The sequence below is a fragment of the Arabidopsis lyrata genome, assembly GCF_000004255.2.
Source record: "Arabidopsis lyrata subsp. lyrata unplaced genomic scaffold ARALYscaffold_1, whole genome shotgun sequence".
NCBI classification, from domain to species: Eukaryota; Viridiplantae; Streptophyta; class Magnoliopsida; order Brassicales; family Brassicaceae; genus Arabidopsis; species Arabidopsis lyrata.
Window position 1 is genome coordinate 23,328,376 of NW_003302555.1, and position 16,646 is coordinate 23,345,021.

At 35.8% G+C, this 16,646-nt stretch overlaps 2 protein-coding genes and 1 pseudogene across 2 annotated transcripts; 2 read left to right on the forward strand and 1 right to left on the reverse strand.

The window, feature by feature from the left end:
* Window positions 1-4,693: 4,693 nt before the first annotated feature.
* LOC110225249 lies at window positions 4,694-5,797 on the forward strand. Its single transcript, XM_021014498.1, has one exon. It carries the CDS (start codon window positions 4,711-4,713, stop codon window positions 5,575-5,577), a length of 867 nt encoding a protein of 288 aa, XP_020870157.1. The 5' UTR covers window positions 4,694-4,710; the 3' UTR covers window positions 5,578-5,797.
* Window positions 5,798-8,305: 2,508 nt separating this feature from the next.
* Window positions 8,306-9,320, forward strand: LOC110225360. The gene has a single exon (XM_021014896.1). The coding sequence runs from the start codon at window positions 8,323-8,325 to the stop codon at window positions 9,187-9,189; it is 867 nt and encodes a 288-aa protein (XP_020870555.1). The 5' UTR covers window positions 8,306-8,322; the 3' UTR covers window positions 9,190-9,320.
* Window positions 9,321-14,213: 4,893 nt separating this feature from the next.
* On the reverse strand, window positions 14,214-16,521 carry LOC9327390 (annotated as a pseudogene).
* Window positions 16,522-16,646: the final 125 nt, after the last annotated feature.

Sequence of the window (16,646 nt, forward strand, 5' to 3'; positions counted from 1 at the left end):
TTCATATGTTGCTTTTTCCCATTTTACAAAAATCTAAAATATAGAAAATTTATATAATCTAAAGAAAAGTTAATTAATGAGATGTCTATTTGCGATTGGTCGTTTAAAATCCCACGTGGACGGCCTTAGGAGCTTATAGCCTCGACTTTTATATAGTATAGATTTTTGGTATTTCTAAGAGCATATGCAAGGGGGGAACACTTGGTGTGTTCTTAAGGGTTTTAAAATAATAAAAATGTTGAATAATGGATACAACTGTTCTTAAAATTATAAAAACTGTTCTTCAGGAAGAACAGTTTGCAGGATAAGTTAGAACTGTTCTACCACTGTTCACCTTATTTCCTATTTTTAAATCCTAAGAACACACTCAAAAGTTCCCCCCTTGCATATGGTCTAAGAATAAAATGAGAATATCTTAAGGAAATAGTCTTCCAATGGTTAAGAACCAATAGGTATTGGTTCTTAAGAAAAAAAAATCAAATTTTTTTATTTAGATGTCTTCCAATACAAGGAACCATACAAGCATTCACATGCATTCATAGAAACAATGAGAAGATGTACAAGCATTCATATACCAAAACAATTCGGAGAAGATAGTGAAACAAAATTACCACTTTCACAATAGCTTTGGTTCCAATGCTTGCTTTGTATAGAACAGAGAGACCTATATATTGCTTCCTTTGAAAAAGAACAGAGAGACCAAACCTGAAAAACAAACATGATAATCTACTTAAAGAAGTCTTAACCTAATATTAATCAAACAATCTACTTCAAGCAATCACATCTGAATCACAAAGGAAGCCATCAACTTCGACACTGTGAACAGATAACATCAAAAGAGGAATGATCAATTACAAAGATTACAACCAAATTTTAGAAATCTATAATAGAAGCAGAGATCTAGATTCGTCTACTTCTCAAGGAAACAGAGGAATGGATGCAAAATAGAGAGAAAAAGCATTAAACTTTAGGTTCTCAATTCTTTTATACTAAAATTTCTATCACAACAAAACCTTTTAATAGCAATCTGAGTGATCAACAAAATCAAACTCCATAAGAACTTCTACAGAACCTTCCTATCGCAATTTGTAGAAAATCTTGAATAGATGCAAAACAGAGACAATAAGAGAAGCTTAATTCATGCAGGAGTCCAATATCTATCACACCATGGTTTAACCCCATCGTTTGATGCGTCGTCATAACCATCATCGGGTATCTCGCACCATGGTCTGTCCTCTTCTTGGTGCTCTTCCTCATGGTCAGAGTAAGGTATTTCGCACCATGGCCTATTTTCTTGGTGTGGCTCCTCTTCTTCGGACTCACACCATGATTTTTCTCCATAGGGCTCGTCGGCATTGCTTTCTTGGTCAGTCTCTCCTCTGTACCAACCATGGTGGCTCTTGGTGTCTTGGGCTGGGTCTGGTGGTTCGGGTTCACGTTCTTCTCCATCTGGTTCATATCCAAATTCTGAACTAGAGTAATCCTCACACCATGATCGTCCTTCATAGCCATCATCTTCTCCAGTTAAGCTTTGGCTTTTATCTTCCTCACCTTGCCAATCAGCCTCGTAGGTGTAATTCTCGTCCTCTGACTCCATTATCACTTCTAAATTTTAGGGGCATACCTCACAAACACAAAGAAGGAAAAGTGTGTCAAAGAGTAGTTCAAAAAATATGGCAAGAACAATAATTATAAACAAAAATAAGAAAATAAAAATTTTATTTTGCTTTTCTTTTCTTTTTTTGAATCAAAATCGAAAATATAAAGGAAAAACAATTTTTATTTCTCTTTTCTGATTTTATAAAAATAATATTACGAAAACTAATAAAAATATGATTTTTATGGATTTTTCTTATAATAATTATAAAATAAATAATAAACTGAAGAAAATAATTTTTTTATTTTAGTGAAAGTACTGAAGCAAATAAACAATAACAAAGCAAGAAACAAAATTTTTATTTGGTCTTCAAATTTATAAAAATTAAATAATAAAACTTTAAAAATCGAAAAAGATATAGGTTGAAGATATATAACCTTGGGGATAGGAGGTTTTGAAGCTCTAATACAAGATTGGAATCACTCCAACTTTAGATCACTTGATGATCAAGAGATTCCAAGCTTTTCACGCGGAATAGTGGAATTCACGAGCTGGCTCTAAAGCACTCTCTAGTGAATCAAGGAGTGGTACGATGGATAGATGTGGTGATTGACTCGCTCAATCAGTGGGATAATCGACTCACTCGATCAATGAACAAATAAAAGATGTTGAATCACTCAAGAAATTCAATCCACAGGTTTCTAAAGTACTAAGTGACTCACTCACAAAGAACTAAAGAACAAAAAGACAAAGACTTAAACTTTGACAAGAAAAAACGTTTCTATTACTTTAAAATGATCAAGGGTGATTTACAATGAGACTAATGATCAGCTTATATAGGCTGAGTACAAACGTTCTAAAAGTTAAACAAAGAAACAAATCACAATATTAAAAGAAAATATGGTCGTTGGGCCATTAAATGTAAAATCGGTCCAAATAAGGCAAGTGAGGTATGCCTTGTATCTTGTCAACTTGGGGAGGAAGTTGTGACGTCTTGGAAGCTTCTGGAAGGTCTCAAGATTCTCACACAAGCGCACAAACAAAGAAGGAAAGAGCTGTTGCAAGTTAATCTCCTTCGGCTCCATATATGGCAAGTAGTAACTCTGCGGGTTCTTGTGTGGTAAGGTGTACCAAAGTTCATGTGGTACATATCTTGTGTGGCCTAGATGTTCTCCTGGTTTCCATATGTAGCTTTGAGGTGCGTCCAAGTGTAGAATAAGGAAGCTTTCCTTGTTTGGCTTCATTTGGCGCAGTACTTCAGAAAGTAGTTCAGCGAGTAGTTCAGCCGGTCCGTCAGCAAGTATATCAGCTATATGTACTTGTAACATCTTCGAATCAATTGCTTGGTGAATGATTCCTTGATGACTTGATGTTGCCTCGTTAAAAACCTTCCTAGGTAAACCCATTGGGACAAACCCTAGATAAGAGAAAAAGAGTGCAACGGTCAAATTTCCACAACAAGGTAATTCGGCTCGGTGGTCTTTGATTCCTCTTGAACTATCGTTAGTCTTCTTAGGGTTAATTTGGTGGAGAATAATTAACCCTAGGCCTTGTGCTTGATTAATTAGGACTCCATTTGGGTAAGAATCCTCCAAAATGCTACATATCAACCGGTTTGATACATGTACCGGTTGGTTTGGTATACTCCCGGTTTGGTTTGGTTTGGATGTCCACATCATCGAAGTAGTGAGACTCGGTGGTGATGCCCGACGAAGGTGAGAAATAGTGATATGGAAAAAGAAAAAAGTATGGTGGTGAAGAAATCCAACGAGAGAGAGAAAAAGAAAAAGAAAGAGGAGATCGAGCAAAAATAAGAGAAATCTAATGAGAGAAAAAGAGAGATTTGAGATTTCTCGCCGGCGAGAGGAAAGAAAAAAGAGACAACGAAGAACTCATGAGTAATATGGGCCAAAAATTGACAAAAACCATATAGCAAATAGACATTGTTTAGTTAATATTATTTTCGTAATTTATTTAGTGCATATTCCCTAATTCCTTATGAATTTGTCTTTTTGTTTTGAGGATTTCTCATATTATCAAGTAAAGTTAAATGATGTGGATATAGACTGACTCATATTGTTACAATTTTGTTTCCATCTTGTCCACATTGAAATTAGAAAGTGTTATACACTCCTCCGATGGATGTAGATGATTTATTAAAATTCAATAATACACATATGAACATTTATTAAATATTATACTGTCACATATAATAAACAAAACTACAAATAGTATTTTATATTGCACATTATGCATAATTAATCTATATTTTAAAATAATTAAAATACTATATTTTCTAAAATTAAAACATATTTTTATATAATTTTAGTTAAACTTATAAAAATAAAAAGGTTTTATTTTAGGACATAACACTTTAAATTCCAGCGGATAAAAATAAATAATTTACTGAAAATTTTGGGTGAAAACGAGTTCTCTGATTGGATGTATTATTTCCTCCAGGATTGTGGGAAAGGAACGGTGAGGATGCAAAGCAAATCTAAAATCCAGTGGACCAGATCGCTTGAAAGAAAGACAAATCCCTAAATTTCTATTTTGTCAGCCTCTTATTAGACTATCTACAATGTAGGTGTTGAATTATTTATTCAACTGTTGAATCTCCACATTGCATCTGTTGAATAATTTAAAAACCTTACGTGAATTCAACTTGGTTGAAAGTATTCAACATGTTGAAAAGAAAATTTTTGGGTCCGTGCATGCCACGTGTCAATAAGTGAGTGGGAGGTGTGTTTCAAACTCGGGGAAAAGAGAGTGTACTCTCTAAAACCTTTTTTTTTTTTTTCTTTTTTCGAAAAAAGAAGAAATTTTTTAGATGCTGACACTTGCTATATTTTCATTGGATATTGAGATTTTAGAGATTTTTATTTCATATTATCTATTTACAATCAATTATTACATACCAAACGAACTTTAAAAAAAAAAATATTTATATGAAAATTTATAACTTTTTAAACTCTATAAATAAAGACTTGGTTCATTTCATTTGGACACATAAAAAAAAAAACACAATTTCTACCATAATTTTCTTATTCTTCTCCCATAAACGCATGGTTATATCCTTAATTTTTTTTGAAATGGATTCTAATAATAATCCTATGCAAAATTCTACTAATTTTCCTTTTCCCTATCCAAATTTCAACAATAATCCTACGCAAAATTCTACTAATTACCCTTTTCCCTATCCAAATCCCAACAATTATCAATTTCAAAATCCATCTTTCAACCAACCTCAAAATTTCAAAATCCATCTTTCAACCAACCTCAAAATCCCTACGGCGTGGGAAGGTCAATTTACTCGAGGCGATAAGGGAACCACCACTGTTATTCTTGAAGCAGTGGCATCTCATGATCTATGGATCTGGCATGCTTTTTTTGGATGTCCCGGCACCTTGAACGATATAAACGTTCTAGACCGTTCACCGGTTTTTGATGATGTTGAACAGGGAAATACTCCAAGAGTCAAATTCTTCGTGAACCAACGTCGATATGATATGGCATACTATCTAGCTGACGGTATTTATCCTTCTTATCCCACTTTTGTTAAATCGATTACGCTGCCTCAAAGTGAACAAGACAAGTTATTTGCACAACGTCAGGAGGGATGTCGCAAGGACATTGAACGTGCATTTGGAGTGTTGCAGGCTCGATTTAAAATTATTCGTGAACCAGCTCGCATGTGGGACATAACCGATTTGGCTATCATCATGAGGTCATGTATCATATTGCATAATATGATTGTTGAGGATGAACGAGAGACATATGCTCAACATTGGAATGATTATGATCAATCTGAGGCAAGTGGGTCTAGTACACAACAACCATTTTCGACCGAAGTGCTACCCGTATTTGCAAATCATGTGCATGCTAGATCCGATTTGCGTGATTCAAATGTACATCACGAACTTCAAGCAGATCTAGTCAAACACATATGGGCACAGAGGGGAATGTTCGGTGGTGAATGAGATTTATAAGTTTGTGAGTTGAGATTATTGTACTAATTAAGTTATGAGTATTTCCTTACTTGTATTGTGTGCTTATTGTATTGCATTTTAAGTTTCTCATCAATGTATGTGTTTTATTAACGACTATTTGTATTTCTCGTTTTTATTATTTATAAAATAAAATAAATTGCGTTTAGATAAAAATTATTTGGTTCAATTATTTCGACTTGTTGAATTGTACAAGAGATGATAAAATTATGACACGTGGCATTCATTAATTGGGTGAAAAAATTGCGTTTAGATAAAAATATAGATAAGAATACATGTTGTCGTTTTGAATTTTTCGTAATTTTACTTGTTTTAATAATGACTCTCTCTCTATTTTCGTTTTTCTTATTTACATTTTTAGTTAAAAACATAAAATTTAAATAAACTAAAAATAAAAAAATATTTAACTCTTAATTACGCTAATTAAAATTTAAGCGATAATCGTTATTAATACCCAATCGAAAAAACTAAAACATAAAAGAAATTAAAAATAATGAAATAAAAAGAAGTGGGGTAGGGTGTTGAATTTTATTAAACAAACCATTGTAGGGTGTAAAATTTTAGTGAATGTTGAATAATTAGGTGGAAGAGAGAGAAGATGATGTGGAAGAGAGAGATATGATGTGGAGGGTGTTGAATGTTGAAACCAATATACATAGTCTTAGAACTTTCTTTCACTTTTTGACCCTTTTCCACGTCGTTATCGACTTATCGCTCAAAACCCTAATTGCTCTCCGATCAACCTCCGGTTCCATTTCCGGTCACCCTCTTCTCAATTCCGATCTCCGATCGATTGCATTCTTCGGGTTCAGAAAGAAACATAGCATCGATCTCCGACCTTTTCCACGTCGTTTTCACTCAAAACTCTGATTGCTCTCGGATCAACCTCCGATTCCATTTCCGATCACCGTCCCTTTTGATTTCCGATCGAATTCCCTCCGTTTCGATTCCCTCTTCTCAATTCCGTTCGCAAAGATGGATAGCATCGAGGATATGGGACAGAACACCGTTGCTCTCTTGCCGGAACAACATCAAGAAATCGCTTCCGCTAGTAGTATCGAGGATATCGATAATTCAATTGGACAGGGCACTGTTTCTCTCTTGCCGGAACAAAAACCGCACGAACAACACCAAGAACTCGCTGCCGCTAATATTGATGCTTCTGGTAAGTTTGTCTCAATGTTCTCTCCTATGTTTGCTCATCTCGATGTACTGTGCTTTCTTTGTGTAATATGCCTAACTAGGAAGTAGCAAGAACCTAAGCAAACTATTTTGATTCATGTTATGAGTGTGTTCAGATAATCGGATGCTTCTACTATGTTTGTTTGCTCATGTCTTATGTACTGTGCTTTCTTTGTGTAATATGTCTAACTAGGAAGTAGCAAGAACCTAAGCAAACTATTTTAATTCATGTTATGAGTGTGTTCAGATAATCAGATGCTTCTACTATGTTTGTTTGCTCATGTCTTATGTCCTGTGTTGTCTTTGTGTAAAATGCCTAATTAGCAAGAACCTAACCAATCTATCCTAATTCATGTTAAATAGACATTGTTTAGTTAATATTATTTTCGTAATTTATTTAGTGCATATTCCCTAATTCCTTATGAATTTGTCTTTTTGTTTTGAGGATTTCTCATATTATCAAGTAAAGTTAAATGATGTGGATATAGACTGACTCATATTGTTACAATTTTGTTTCCATCTTGTCCACATTGAAATTAGAAAGTGTTATACACTCCTCCGATGGATGTAGATGATTTATTAAAATTCAATAATACACATATGAACATTTATTAAATATTATACTGTCACATATAATAAACAAAACTACAAATAGTATTTTATATTGCACATTATGCATAATTAATCTATATTTTAAAATAATTAAAATACTATATTTTCTAAAATTAAAACATAATTTTATATAATTTTAGTTAAACTTATAAAAATAAAAAGATTTTATTTTAGGACATAACACTTTAAATTCCAGCGGATAAATATAAATAATTTACTGAAAATTTTGGGTGAAAACGAGTTCTCTGATTGGATGTATTATTTCCTCCAGGATCGTGGGAAAGGAACGGTGAGGATGCAAAGTAAATCTAAAATCCAGTGGACCAGATCGCTTGAAAGAAAGACAAATCCCTAAATTTCTATTTTGTCAGCCTCTTATTAGACTATCTACAATGCAGGTGTTGAATTATTTATTCAACTGTTGAATCTCCACATTGCATCTGTTGAATAATTTAAAAACCTTACGTGGATTCAACTTGGTTGAAAGTATTCAACATGTTGAAAAGAAAATTTTTGGGTCCGTGCATGCCACGTGTCAATAAGTGAGTGGGAGGTGTGTTTCAAACTCGGGGAAAAGAGAGTGTACTCTCTAAAACCTTTTTTTTTTATTTCTTTTTTCGAAAAAAGAAGAAATTTTTTAGATGCTGACACTTGCTATATTTTCATTGGATATTGAGATTTTAGAGATTTTTATTTCATATTATCTATTTACAATCAATTATTACATACCAAACGAACTTTAAAAAAAAAAATATTTATATGAAAATTTATAACTTTTTAAACTCTATAAATAGAGACTTGGTTCATTTCATTTGGACACATAAAAAAAAAAACACAATTTCTACCATAATTTTCTTATTCTTCTCCCATAAACGCATGGTTATATCCTTAATTTTTTTTGAAATGGATTCTAATAATAATCCTATGCAAAATTCTACTAATTTTCCTTTTCCCTATCCAAATTTCAACAATAATCCTACGCAAAATTCTACTAATTACCCTTTTCCCTATCCAAATCCCAACAATTATCAATTTCAAAATCCATCTTTCAACCAACCTCAAAATTTCAAAATCCATCTTTCAACCAACCTCAAAATCCCTACGGCGTGGGAAGGTCAATTTACTCGAGGCGATAAGGGAACCACCACTGTTATTCTTGAAGCAGTGGCATCTCATGATCTATGGATCTGGCATGCTTTTTTTGGATGTCCCGACACCTTGAACGATATAAACGTTCTAGACCGTTCACCGGTTTTTGATGATGTTGAACAGGGAAATACTCCAAGAGTCAAATTCTTCGTGAACCAACGTCGATATGATATGGCATACTATCTAGCTGACGGTATTTATCCTTCTTATCCCACTTTCGTTAAATCGATTAGGCTGCCTCAAAGTGAACAAGACAAGTTATTTGCACAACGTCAGGAGGGATGTCGCAAGGACATTGAACGTGCATTTGGAGTGTTGCAGGCTCGATTTAAAATTATTCGTGAACCAGCTCGCATGTGGGACATAACCGATTTGGCTATCATCATGAGGTCATGTATCATATTGCATAATATGATTGTTGAGGATGAACGAGAGACATATGCTCAACATTGGAATGATTATGATCAATCTGAGGCAAGTGGGTCTAGTACACAACAACCATTTTCGACCGAAGTGCTACCCGTATTTGCAAATCATGTGCATGCTAGATCCGATTTGCGTGATTTAAATGTACATCACGAACTTCAAGCAGATCTAGTCAAACACATATGGGCACAGAGGGGAATGTTCGGTGGTGAATGAGATTTATAAGTTTGTGAGTTGAGATTATTGTACTAATTAAGTTATGAGTATTTCCTTACTTGTATTGTATGCTTATTGTATTGCATTTTAAGTTTCTCATCAATGTATGTGTTTTATTAACGACTATTTGTATTTCTCGTTTTTATTATTTATAAAATTAAATAAATTGCGTTTAGATAAAAATTATTTGGTTCAATTATTTCGACTTGTTGAATTATACAAGAGATGATAAAATTATGACACCTGGCATTCATTAATTGGGTGAAAAAATTGCGTTTAGATAAAAATATAGATAAGAATACATGTTGTTGTTTTGAATTTTTCGTAATTTTATTTGTTTTAATAATGACTCTCTCTCTATTTTCGTTTTTCTTATTTACATTTTTAGTTAAAAACATAAAATTTAAATAAACTAAAAATAAAAAAATATTTAACTCTTAATTACGCTAATTAAAATTTAAGCGATAATCGTTATTAATACCCAATCGGAAAAACAAAAACATAAAAGAAATTAAAAATAATGAAATAAAAAGAAGTGGGGTAGGGTGTTGAATTTTATTAAACAAACCATTGTAGGATGTAAAATTTTAGTGAATGTTGAATAATTAGGTGGAAGAGAGAGAAGATGATGTGGAAGAGAGAGATATGATGTGGAGGGTGTTGAATGTTGAAACCAATGTACATAGTCTTAGAACTTTCTTTCACTTTTTGACCCTTTTCCACGTCGTTATCGACTTATCGCTCAAAACCCTAATTGCTCTCCGATCAACCTCCGGTTCCATTTCCGGTCACCCTCTTCTCAATTCCGATCTCCGATCGATTGCATTCTTCGGGTTCAGAAAGAAACATAGCATCGATCTCCGACCTTTTCCACGTCGTTTTCACTCAAAACTCTGATTGCTCTCGGATCAACCTCCGGTTCCATTTCCGATCACCGTCCCTTTTGATTTCCGATCGAATTCCCTCCGTTTCGATTCCCTCTTCTCAATTCCGTTCGCAAAGATGGATAGCATCGAGGATATGGCACAGAACACCGTTGCTCTCTTGCCGGAACAACATCAAGAAATCGCTTCCGCTAGTAGTATCGAGGATATCGATAATTCAATTGGACAGGGCACTATTTCTCTCTTGCCGGAACAAAAACCGCACGAACAACACCAAGAACTCGCTGCCGCTAATATTGATGCTTCTGGTAAGTTTGTCCTGTGATTGCCTCAATGTTCTCTCCTATGTTTGCTCATCTCGATGTACTGTGCTTTCTTTGTGTAATATGCCTAACTAGGAAGTAGCAAGAACCTAAGCAAACTATTTTGATTCATGTTATGAGTGTGTTCAGATAATCGGATGCTTCTACTATGTTTGTTTGCTCATGTCTTATGTACTGTGCTTTCTTTGTGTAATATGCCTAACTAGGAAGTAGCAAGAACCTAAGCAAACTATTTTAATTCATGTTATGAGTGTGTTCAGATAATCAGATGCTTCTACTATGTTTGTTTGCTCATGTCTTATGTCCTGTGTTGTCTTTGTGTAAAATGCCTAATTAGCAAGAACCTAACCAATCTATCCTAATTCATGTTAATGAGTGTGTTCTTCTGGTTTGTTTGCTCCTCTAATATATAGATGCTACTGTTATGTTCTCTCCTGTGTTAGCTTGGCTTCTTATGTTTTGTCTCTTTTTTTTCCGCAGATCAACAACAAGAAAATCTCCCCGCTCCTCTTCCCTTAATTCTCCATGGTCAATATGGTGGCCGAATCCTACATGGTTGCTCCCTCTTTGGTTGCAACCATGTAGTGGTTGATGGTGAAATATATTGTTCTGACACGCACAAGGAGATGGCCAATTCACTTGCTAGTGAAGGAAAGGCTTATGTGATTGTTGACGGCTTCTTTAACGCAGACCGGGAGAAAAATTTTAGGATTGTTCTTGCCTTGCTGAGGAAGGTTGAAGACAGTGTAGCTGGTGGAATCCCAGAGATTGAAGATGGTGAGATCTTTCAGAAGCTGCCAGTGAATTGGAACTCTATAAATTTGCATTTTCTCCATGGAGAAATGGAACGATCTTGGTTGTTTTACCATAAAAGAAACACTTTAAAGCTCCCTACATTTGAAGTGGGAAATTACACTATTAGATGGTCAAGGTCACACCATGCTGTTTACAAATATGGGGAATATGATGACATCAAGTCTACTGTTTTTTACATGCGATATGACCCTAGAAAGGGACAAAAGCCAGTTGAAGGGGATCCATGTGGTTTGAGAGGTTGGTCGTTAAGTGAGAATGTTCACAAATCCACATCACTTTTCTGTCTTACTTACCGCATTGGGAAAGATTACAAGGCTCCTATATTCAACACGTCTAAAGAAGGCGGCAGCGGGAAAAGGAAGAGAGGCTATGATCAGCCGAGTTCCTCTGGTTCAAAGGGAGAAGGTGCATAATAAAGTCTCCAGTCTAGTCTTTCTTTTAGTTTCTGTATTTAAAGGTGCATCATCTGTTGCATGTATCGAGTTCAGAGTGATGTCTTTGTGTAATATGCCTAACTAATTCATGTTATGAACGTGCACTATAACATTCAAATGCTTCTGGAATGTTTGCTCATGTAATATATATGATTCATGTCGCATGTAATACAAATGCTACTGTTATGTTTTGTTTTAACTTGGCTTCTTATCTAAAATTCTTTTGCCTTTTTTTTTCCCAGCACCGGTTGCTACTCTCTTGCCGGAACAACAACAGCGGGAACAACATAAAGAAGAAGAACTAGCTGCTCCCTTTCGCCACGGTCAGTATGGTGGCAGAACCCTTCATGGTTGCTCCCTCTTTGGTTGCAACCATGTAGTGGTTTATGGTGAACGATGCTGCTCCGAGTTTCATGATGAGATGGCTGCTGAATTAGCGAGTCAAGGCAAAGCGTATGTGATTGTTGACGGGTTTTTTGACTCGGGAAAGGAGCGAAATTATCGGATCGTCGTTGCCTTGCTGAGAAAGGTAGAAAACAATCTAGCTGGTGGAATCCCTGAGGTTCATGATGTTGAGATCTTTCAGAAGCTGCCAAGAGAGTGGAACTTTATAAATTTGGATTTTCTCCATCAAGAATTGGAACGAGGCTGGTTATTTTTCCATAAAAAAAGCACTCCAGAGTTCCGGATATTCAAAGTGGGAGATAAAACCATTCATTGGTCAAGGTCAAACCCTGTTGTTCACAAATATGGTGAATATGATGAGATCCACTCTACTGTTTCGCAGCTGCAATATTATACTCAGAGGGGGGGGAAGGCAGTAGACGGTGATCCATGTGGTCTAAGAGATTGGTCGTTAAGTGAGCATGTTTACAAATCTACATCACTCTTCTGCCTTAGTTACCACTCGTCGAAAGATGACAAAGCTGGTATATTCACGATGTCTAAAGGAGACGACTGCGGGAAGAGGAAGAGAGGCGTTGATCAGCCGAGTTCCTCTGGTTCAAAGGGAAAAGGAAAAGACAAGACTGTGTTTAAAGGTAAGAAAGTTCCAGTCTTTCTTCGTTTACAAATTTGAGTGTGAAAGATGTTTTTTCCATTAGAAAGTTGGTTTTACAAGTCTCCAGTAATAACAAAAAAGAGTTCCTGTTTGCAGTGTTTTGCTCCTATCTTTGTCCTGTGATGTCTTTGTGTAATATGCCTAACTAGCAAGTAGCAAGAACCTAACCAAACTGTCCTAATTCATGTGGAATGTTTGCTCCTGTAATATATATTCTTCATGTCGTGTGTAACACATGCTAATGTTATCTCTTCTGTTTATATTGGCTTCTTATCTGAAATTGGCTTCATGTCGTGTGTAATACAGATGTTACTGTTATGTCTTCTCATCTTTTGTCTTTTTTTCATAGATGCTCCTTTGCGGGAAAAACAACAAGAACTCCCAGCCGCTTCTCTTCCGCTACATGGTTGCTCCCTCTTCGGCTGCAACCATGTAGTGGTTGATGGTGAAAGATATTGCTGTGACACTCATAAAGAGATGGTTAGTCAAGGAAACGCATATGTCGTTGTTGACGGGTTTTTTGACGAAAGGGAGCGAAATTATCGGATTGTTGTTGCCTTGCTGAGAAAGGTAGAAGACAATGTAGATGGTGGAATCCCAGAGATCCAAGATGTTGAGATCTTTCAGAAACTGCCAAGTGAGTGGAACTTCATAGATTTGGATTTTCTCAGTCAAGGAAGGGAGCGATCTTGGTTATTTTACCAGCAAAAAAGCACTCCAGAGTTCCAAAGATTCCGAGTGGGAGATAAAACCATTCAATGGTTAAGGTCAAACCATGCTGTTCACAAATTTGGTGAATATGATGAAATCCACTCTACTGTTTCGCAGCTGCGATATCAAATTAAGAGGGGGGAAAGGGCAGTAGACGGTGATCCATGTGGTCTAACAGGTTGGTCGTTGAGTGAGCATGTTTACAAATCCACATCACTCTTCTGCCTTAGTTACTGTTCGTCGAAAGATGACAAAGCTCGTATATTCAACACGTCTAAAGGAGGGAAGAGAGGCTCTAATCAGCAGAGTTCCTCTGGTTCAAAGGGAGAAGGTAGAGACTAGACTGTGTTTCTTAGTTAGTTCCAATCTTTCTTCGTTTGAAAATTGGAGTGTGATCATCATCTGTTGCAGGTATCGATTACAGAAAGTTGTTGTTTGTTGTGTTTGTAGTATAGATGCTTCTGGTATTAGCAATTTTTACATTAGATGACTAATATTCTTGAACTTGTAGATAAAATACCATAGCACAATGATAATGCTTGGAATTTGCTTATGCAGTTAGTTTCTCAAACAATGATCCTCTGTGATTTTCTCATATATGCATTTCTACAAATTGCAATAAAAGCGATCTACAATCTTATCTCATTTCAACAGATGGTAATTTGTCAAGCAAGACGAAATGTTTTATATCAAACATCGACAAAATTACTTAAAACGATAAAACAAACAATTTCTTAGATTATAAGTACAAGTATGATTGTTAGCCATTTAACCTGAACGCATTAGACAAGACAAGCAAGAAAAAGATTTAGATAGTGTAACAAGTAGAAGCAATATACTAAACCAAACCAAGATCGAGTCTTCAAGCCGAACCAAAATTCTAGTTTGGTACGGTTTTCCAAAACCCAAGAAGAAAAAAACTCTGTAATCATCAACAAAAAACATCTACATATAGTTTTTCTATAGATACATACAAATCTGAAAGCTATTAGAACTTAGTAGCAAAGCCTCAGATATAAAACAAGAGATGTGTGGGCACTAGTCATACAACAAACAAACCATAGCATCGGTAACTCCAGGCCTTTCCCAAACTTGTGTGCATCTTTGATCAGCTTGACACTGATGAGAATGTGAGGAATGCACCTCGCAAACACAAATGCTGTCCAGTTTAGTACCCACTCTAGTTTCACCAATGCTGTGTTGCTGTCTCGGATTCCCGCCATTCTCCTTAGCTTCCTCACGTGTAGAAAGATCGAATGCATCTGTTTACACATCAGAATAACTAAGGTCACTTTGGTTCGGATAAGTACATGTTGTGGAGTTGACATTATAGTCTATATCCAACTAGAGCTATATTAATGTTAGCATAGTATCGGAAAAGAACAGAGAAGAGCCAGGGAAACTTTTCAGGAAGACAGTTGAATGTACCTCACAAATGAGAGTAAGAATCAGGTAGTTGATGGTTACATTTCGGTATAGAGCCAATGTGAAGCAAACGAGGAGGATGAGGTGGTGAACCACAATGGAAGGTATTAAGCCGCTGTATAACCGGTACTGAAGCATATCCCACTGGTCATATGCAAAGTAGCCACATGAGAAACACAAAGCTGGATATGCTCATTTCCAAGTACCACCAACCAACTCAGAATGATCGAACATCTCGTCTAAACCTTTGGCTAAGCATTGATTGAGCAGAATGAAAACCACTGCAATAACACAAGTGCAGTGTTGAAGATGCAAAATCAATCAATATGGTTTGGTGAAGAAAGAACTACATCATACGCAAGATATGGCAAGACAGATGGTGTGATGGTCTTTAAAACCAATTAAGTAATTACATTCAAGGGTGTAAACCAGGTCTCAAATAGAAATAACTACCGAGACTAATGATCAGCATGAATAGTAAAACAGTAGAAGTAACGAATAAGCTCCCCAGACCCAAAGTTTATATAATCAAGGTAAGCTTTATGCACTCCAGCATTTAAGAAGGGTTGCCGCAATCCAAGAAACAAATGGCATTCTGACAGTAAAGCAAAAATTCTGCACTGGTTACTAATCTTAACACGTCCATATATCAACTTATAGACCAAAAAACAAGTTAATCACCCACATCCCGATCATCGAATCAACAAAGCTACATCAAAATTGGAAGTTGAAGAGTTGAGTCTATATAGTCAAGGACATGCTTGTTGGTACAGAACAGACCTTTCATAGCAAAAGATAAAACCTGGAAAATGGCATCAATTAAGTGTTCTCTCCCACATGAGATTGTGGCTTATTCTTTACCTCTTTAACCTAAATCATCAAATCTGTCACTCACTAAAACTATACAGGAGATTCAAAGTGATTACAAGAATTAGCATAGAAACAACAACAACTACACCACTAATCAAGCAATCAGAAAAAGAATTCTCTCGGAAATAAGAACTACATTAAGAAATGAACAAATGCAAGCGTGAAAACACACCAGACTAAAGGAAAATTGACCAATACCAAAGACCAATGTGCACACGTATGATGAAAAATTTTCCCAATTAACAGAGCAAAATCCTATAGTAAAAACTCAAAACATAAAAGAAGAGAGGAAAGGGAGGGACCTGATGCAGAGGTGATAATTGAGTGCAAAAGCGAGACAGAGGTATTAACAAAGAGAGGGTCACGATAAATCCAAGAACGAACCACCCAATTCATCAATTGAAAGAAACAACCACCGCAAATCACCCAGAGAAGCTCCGTCCGGAGATTGAAAGCAATCTCAAACACGACGGAGACCAGCCAATGAAGCAGCGTCGCTAGAAAGAACTGCCCAGCAAGATCAGATAAGTCTTAGATGGATGTACTAGACACGGTACTTAAAAAGATAAGCAACAGGCCTTCTTCCCAATGCCAGACCAATGTTATAAATGCTACTATTAAAAAGAAATTTTCACTGTCCTGATATTTTGAGGGATCGAAGTACCTTAAAACGGATCCTTATGACAGTAGGGCGCGTCCCTGGGTACAGAACAGCTGCTTATCTGCAAAAAAAATTCAGGATAATGATGTAATGTTTTTGATTTCCAGCCAATAGGCAGTAAGAGGTATCTAACCTTATCATCTGACATTGACAATGTATAAGTCCCTCTGTAAGTCAACTCTATAACTAGCATATACTGCCAACATTTCAATTTGAAAAATCAATAAAAATAAATCCTAGAATCATGCCTCTCCCCAGACAATGTATTCCCCT

What these genes read in the sequence shown, in the direction of transcription:
- LOC110225360 (XM_021014896.1), top strand. Translation starts at nt 8,323, where the DNA reads ATGCAAAATTCTACTAATTTTCCTTTTCCCTATCCAAATTTCAACAAT.
- LOC110225249 (XM_021014498.1), top strand. Translation starts at nt 4,711, where the DNA reads ATGCAAAATTCTACTAATTTTCCTTTTCCCTATCCAAATTTCAACAAT.